General features: G+C 34.3%; 1 protein-coding gene across 3 annotated transcripts; it reads left to right on the top strand.

The window, feature by feature from the left end:
* LOC107644029 (formate dehydrogenase 1, mitochondrial) lies at positions 301-4,111 on the top strand. 3 transcript variants are annotated; one of them, XM_016347802.2, is made up of 7 exons: positions 301-427; positions 648-747; positions 1,514-1,685; positions 2,008-2,548; positions 2,984-3,108; positions 3,292-3,404; positions 3,688-4,093. In XM_016347802.2, exons 2-7 carry the CDS (start codon positions 661-663, stop codon positions 3,799-3,801), a joined length of 1,152 nt encoding a protein of 383 aa, XP_016203288.1. In that variant the 5' UTR covers positions 301-427; positions 648-660; the 3' UTR covers positions 3,802-4,093. The 3 variants fall into 3 exon arrangements, with proteins under 3 accessions (XP_016203288.1, XP_016203290.1, XP_016203287.1); XM_016347804.2 differs by lacking the exon at positions 648-747 and having other exon boundaries at positions 409-427; XM_016347801.1 differs by having other exon boundaries at positions 426-747; positions 3,688-4,111.

Here is a 6,261-nt window from a genome sequence, read left to right as displayed (position 1 = left end):
CATCCTGATTTTAAGTAAGTCTCGGAACAGACGTATTAAATTTTTTTAAATAAATATAACAAGAGAAAAAAAATTCTAAAATTCATTAATAATCATAAATATTTATTTTTTAAAAAAATTTAAATACGAATAAAAATTATTATTTTTTATTAATATTTTTAATTATCAATTTAATTTTTTTAAATTTAATAATTTAATAATATATTTTTAAATATTATTAACTAAAAAATAATTAAAAATAATAAATTTTATTAACGCTCTATCAAAATTATTAATTTTTTTGTTATCTTCTCATGTATATACATACGGTCTTTGAAAGTCAGACGTACTTAAACAGTAGACACTCGAGAGCGAGGGACCAGGAAAAAACACAAAACCAAGCTAGCTAAGTAAGAAGGTGCCAAAATTCGGTTCATCCCTTCCTTAGGTGAGTGAAGTCTTTAGTTTCATCACGTGTTCATGTCTGCTCTGCTCTCTCTTTCTCTCTTCATCCCTGTTATGACTGCTGATTTTCTTTCTATCTAAAAAGATTCTTTCTCTTCTACTATATAAATACTTTCATTCTACTCCTTCTACTCTCATCTTCATCACACTCTCCGATCCTCTAATTTCATTTCATTACTTTCAATTTTCTCACATTTTCTTAGAGCAAAGAGCAAGATGGCGATGCTGGCGAAACGTGTTGCTTCCTCTGCGGCTCGCTCACTCCTCACTTCTTCCAATTCCACCTTCACCAGAAACATTCATGTAACCAACACTTATACTACCCACTCTATTTTCTTTTCTCTCTCTCAATTGTTCAATTTTAGCTTTAGCTTAGCTTTTCGTTCAATTGAAAGGTTGTTTTTTTTGTTGTGGTTGTTGATAATGTTCTTGCATGCTTGATCCGTGTCGATCACGGAGATGGAGGTAGTGTGTTTGGGGTTCAAAACTAATCTCACAATTACACGCGTTTCGCGCCACCAATCACCACTCTTCTCACACATCACGCTTATCTGTTTTTCTTTTTTAAAATATTATACTACTAATAATGTTGTTATCTTAGTTAATAATTAATTAGGATTCTTTTCAGACTTCTTTTTGTCGATGATTATTTCAGACGGATTATGCTTTTTTTTCCAAAAAAATATTAAATCTGATGATATTTGTTACCAAGAGATCTGATGAGATTAAGATGCTAATTGTTAACTTAAAGCACTATATAGTGGGTGAAACATTGGAGTAATATGCATGGGTTCGTAAGTTTAAATCTAATTGTCGTTAATTAAAAAAATTTAAGAAAATATTAATCATTGTATAATTAGTTAAACAACTATTAATCATTCTTTCTCATGAGAATGAATATATATATATTTATTACACAAAAATAATATGTATATTTTTTGTTGCATTATTTGAGACTCCCTCCTAAATTATGCTTCTGCTTTTGTCCAAAACATAGTTGAATTTGGTTTATTGGCAGACCATGATTATGTATAATCTCACCCCTTAATACTTTGTTTATTGGGAATAGGCTTCTGGTGGAAAAAAGAAGATTGTGGGAGTTTTCTACAAAGGAAACGAGTATGCTTCCATGAATCCCAATTTCGTTGGTTGTGTTGAAGGAGCATTGGGGATTCGCGAGTGGCTTGAATCACAGGGTCATGAGTACATTGTCACTGATGACAAAGAAGGACCAGATTCTGGTCAGTATCATTTTAAGTTTTGAATTTAGTTTCTATATACCTACAAATATACCAACTATATAGATATTTTACTGTAACTATTACAAGAGTCATACAAAATGGTGAGATTTGATTGGTCACAGTACATAACTTTTTATTAACAGGAATGAGATTAATGTTTACATATTGATTTTTATGTATAAAAATGTCGGAGTGTCAAAATTAATCTTATTCTTTTATCTATGCATGGATAATTACTTTCTCCTTATACTGAATTTTCTGCTTTAACTTTATGATTCATTTGACTTATGGGCTTATGGCTACTTTTTGGTATGTCTACCAGTACTTGAGAAACACATTCCTGATCTCCATGTCCTCATATCTACACCATTTCACCCTGCATATGTCACTGCGGAAAGAATTAAGAAAGCTAAGAATTTAGAGCTGCTGTTGACTGCTGGAATTGGTTCCGATCACATTGATCTTAATGCTGCGGCCGCTGCCGGCTTAACTGTGGCCGAGGTCACAGGAAGTAACGTGGTGTCGGTTGCAGAGGATGAGCTCTTGCGGATCCTCATCCTATTGAGGAATTTCTTGCCTGGCTACCAGCAAGCTGTTACTGGTGACTGGAATGTTGCCGGCATTGCTTATAGAGCTTACGATCTTGAAGGAAAGACTATAGGAACTGTTGGTGCTGGACGAATTGGCAAGCTCTTACTACAAAGGTTGAAACCCTTTAACTGTAATCTTCTGTATCACGATCGGCTCAAGATGGATCCTGAGTTGGAGAACCAAATTGGAGCAAAGTTTGAGGAGGACCTTGATGCAATGCTTCCAAAGTGTGATGTAATTGTTATCAACATGCCTCTCACTGATAAGACAAGGTATAATTCCTTCTGCATTAGTAGTTTATACCAACTAGTTAAATCATTTATAATTTTTAAAACTTTCATGCGCAAATCACAATGCCTTCTCTTAAGGAAATTGAACGGTGTGTATGTATATTCTATCTTTTTTTTCTTTTTCTTTCTTGGGATGAGACAAGGGGTTAAATTTGAACATAGGAATTCTTTGGTCATTGCTTAGTAGTTATCAAAAATCATCTCTCTGAAAAGTTAAACCTCTTGGGTAGAGTCGGAAAGACATATGAATGATTTTATATATCAAGAACTCTAAGACCTTTTGTAATAAAATCTCTTTTGTCATGTCATGAATTATTTCTTCCAAAAGTTTAAGTTGTTAGAGACACATGAGTTGTTTTGTACCTAATAGATGCAAGAACTAAGAAGTGGTTTAATAAATCTATTTTTGTGACACAGGGGATTGTTCGACAAAGATCGGATTGCTAAGTGCAAGAAGGGTGTTCTTATTGTCAACAATGCTCGAGGGGCAATCATGGACACGCAAGCAGTTGCTGATGCTTGCTCCAGTGGGCACATTGCAGGTAATTCGGAAACAAGCTGACAAATATTTGTGTTTTTAAACGATCAACTATCATTCAAGTAACTCTAACACAAGAAATTTTATCTAATCAGCAGAGAGTTATTCAAATTTCATAAAGGTTAAAGCTAATCTTATTTGTTAATTTCTCTGTCATGCAATTGTTTCGAATCTCTTATTTCTGTAGGCTACAGTGGTGATGTGTGGTTCCCACAACCAGCTCCAAAGGATCATCCATGGCGCTACATGCCAAACCATGCCATGACTCCTCACATTTCTGGTACCACCATAGATGCACAGGTAAGTTTCTTAAGTTTCAACATATTTCCTTACCTCCTATTAGAGATATAACCATTCATGTGCCACTTCTTATCGGTTTAAACTTTTGGGAGAAGTGGTATCATGATACTTTCTCCTGAGAAATTGTTTCTATATTAATATAACTGTTATTATCGTGCTGATGAGTGATGATAGTTATTTTTCGAAATAACAATACTCTCTTTTCCAGTACCTAACTTCCTTAACTGCTTTTGTGTCTTTCATAATGGAGTACTAATGAATAATAAAATGAAAATCGATTTAGTTGCGTTATGCTGCTGGCGTGAAAGACATGCTTGATAGGCACTTCAGGGGTGAAGACTTCCCAGAACAAAACTACATCGTGAAGGAAGGTCAACTAGCACCCCAATACCGGTGAAGCTAAAGCAGACATGTTAAGGCATTCGACTCTTCAATTGTGGTGACCCTCAAGAAAAGGAATCAGAAATGTATGAACTGCAATAATTGTTCTGCTGTTTATTTTGAGTGTTTTCAGCTTTAAACTTTGAACACCTTTTGTTTTGTAAGAAATAAAACTGATGAACGCCTGAGGCTACTAGTATGCTCATTTTTCATTTTATGAATTTCGGTGTACCTTTCCCTTGACGTGAGTAAAATGTAATAAATTTGGTATAACAAGATATGGAAAATTGACGAATAAAAGTGAACCATGGCATTTGGTTTCAAAACTCTCTCCCTGATCTTTAATCGGCCTTGAATCATAGGGCACACAGTAGTTATCTTGTATGCTTCATTACAAATGCCGTAACGGTTTTTATATTTGCCTTTGACCAAGATGCTTAGTTGCTTACCTCAAACCAGAGAAAATGGTGGGTTGGAAGGCAGGTCCTGGTATCCTGCAAGGTTCAAGGAAGACTTCTCAATCTCTTCAAAGATTTTTGTGAGGGAATTATGTATGATGACCTATAAGATCTATTTCCTAATTTTTAGCTTGAAGTAGGATGGCAATGGCTCGCGTAGGGATGGATTTTAGCGCTATCCAACCTCGCCTCATCTTTCTTTATTCTATATAGAACCTCGTTATTAGACGCTGGTAGCAAAAAACCTGCATCCTAATACCGGAGTACCGGACAGAACTAAGTTCAATTTCTATTTATAGTTCATTTGTCATTAAAAAAAAATTTTTTTTTTACATCAATTTTTACATTATAAATATTCTAAAAAAATTAATAATTTCATAAATAACAATAATATGCAATATATAATTTAAGTTTAAATTAATTTGCAAAATTACTTAATATAAAGAAAAATATAGTTAAATTCTATAATTGATGATAAACTTTGTGAAATTGTCATATGTGTTCAATTAAGTCCTCTTCTAGTTGTGGATGTTGCTGCATATTCCGAAGTTGGGCATTTTTTTGAAGAAATTGATGGTATGATGCAAAATCTTCTTCTTCCAACTGAGATTGTGATAAGCTATTTTTAACATCGTCATACTTTAGGCCTTGAGCAAAATTTCCTGCATAAGTGTCTCTTTCATCCTCAACAATTATATTATGCAATATAATACAAGTTCTCATTATGTTTACAATCTTTTTCTTTTTCCAAAAGCACGTTAGACTACGTATAATTGCAAAGTGTGCTTGCAACACTCTGAAGTCTCGCTCCACGTCTTTTCTTTGCCCTTCTTGATATTGTGCAAATAACTTGCATTTCTCTCCTTGTGACTTTGACATTGATTTGACAAATGTGACTCATTCAAGATAAATACCATGTACTAAATAGTATCCCATAGTATAATTATTACCATTGATAATATAATTTACCTCCAGAGGACCACGAACATTTAGAATATTATCGAATACTGATGAATGATCTAACATGTTGATATCATTATTTGAACCAGAAAATCCAAAGAATGCATGTCATATCCAAAGGTCTAAAGATACTATAACCTTAAGTACTATGGTTGCAACCCTATGATAAGTCGATAACCACTCATGTACATATCTTTCCATGACTTTGGACAATTTTTTCATTGCCAATGCATAGTCGATGCTATCCAAATGCCAGGAAAGCCACGACCTTCGCTATCTGTAGCAAGCGTTGTACATCATTTGAATTTGGTTTTTATAAGTATTCATTCTCAAACACCGAAATGACACATTCAATAAATTTTTTCAAGCATTCAATTATGGTGCTCTCGCTTATGCGCACTGATGAGCGGATATTTTATACGCTTTTTGGGGTTAATTTCATATAGTTTTGAGTATGTTTTAGTTAGTTTTTAGTCTATTTTCATTAGTTTTTAGGAAAAATTCATATTTCTGGACTTTACTATGAGTTGTGTGTCTTTCTGTAATTTCAGGTACTTTTCTGACTGAAATTGAAGGAGCTGAGCAAAAATCTGATTCAGGCTGAAAAAGGACTGCTGATGCTGTTGGATTCTGACCTCCCTGCACTCAAAGTAGATTTTCTGGAGCTACAAAATTCGAAATGGCATGCTTCCAATTGCGTTGGAAAGTAGACATCCAGGGCTTTCCAGCAATATATAATAGTCCATACTTTGCATAAGGATAGATGACGTAAACTGGCGTTCAACGCCAGTTCTCTGCCCAATTCTGGCGTCCAGCGCCAGAAAAGGATCAAAAACTGGAGTTGAACGCCCAAACTGGCATAAATACTGGCGTTCAACTCCACAAATGGCCTCTGCACGTGAATTACTTAAGTCTCAGCCCAGCACACACCAAGTGGACCCCAGAAGTGGATCTCTGCATCATCCATCATAGTCTACTCATTTTTTGTAAACCTAGGCTACTAGTTTAGTATTTAAACAACTTTTAGAGACTTATTTTGTATCTCATAACATTTTTAT

Source organism: Arachis ipaensis, chromosome B05 (assembly GCF_000816755.2).
Source record: "Arachis ipaensis cultivar K30076 chromosome B05, Araip1.1, whole genome shotgun sequence".
Lineage (NCBI taxonomy): Eukaryota > Viridiplantae > Streptophyta > Magnoliopsida > Fabales > Fabaceae > Arachis > Arachis ipaensis.
The sequence above is the reverse complement of the archived record's forward strand: the minus strand, read 5'-3'. Positions and strand labels throughout refer to the sequence as shown.

Excerpts from the sequence above, each read along its gene's own strand:
- LOC107644029 (XM_016347801.1), top strand. The coding sequence starts at position 661 with ATGGCGATGCTGGCGAAACGTGTTGCTTCCTCTGCGGCTCGCTCACTC. Across the intron at positions 1,686-2,007 it reads CAAAGAAGGACCAGATTCTG|TACTTGAGAAACACATTCCT; the intron begins GTCAGTATCATT and ends TATGTCTACCAG. Across the intron at positions 3,109-3,291 it reads CTCCAGTGGGCACATTGCAG|GCTACAGTGGTGATGTGTGG; the intron begins GTAATTCGGAAA and ends TTATTTCTGTAG.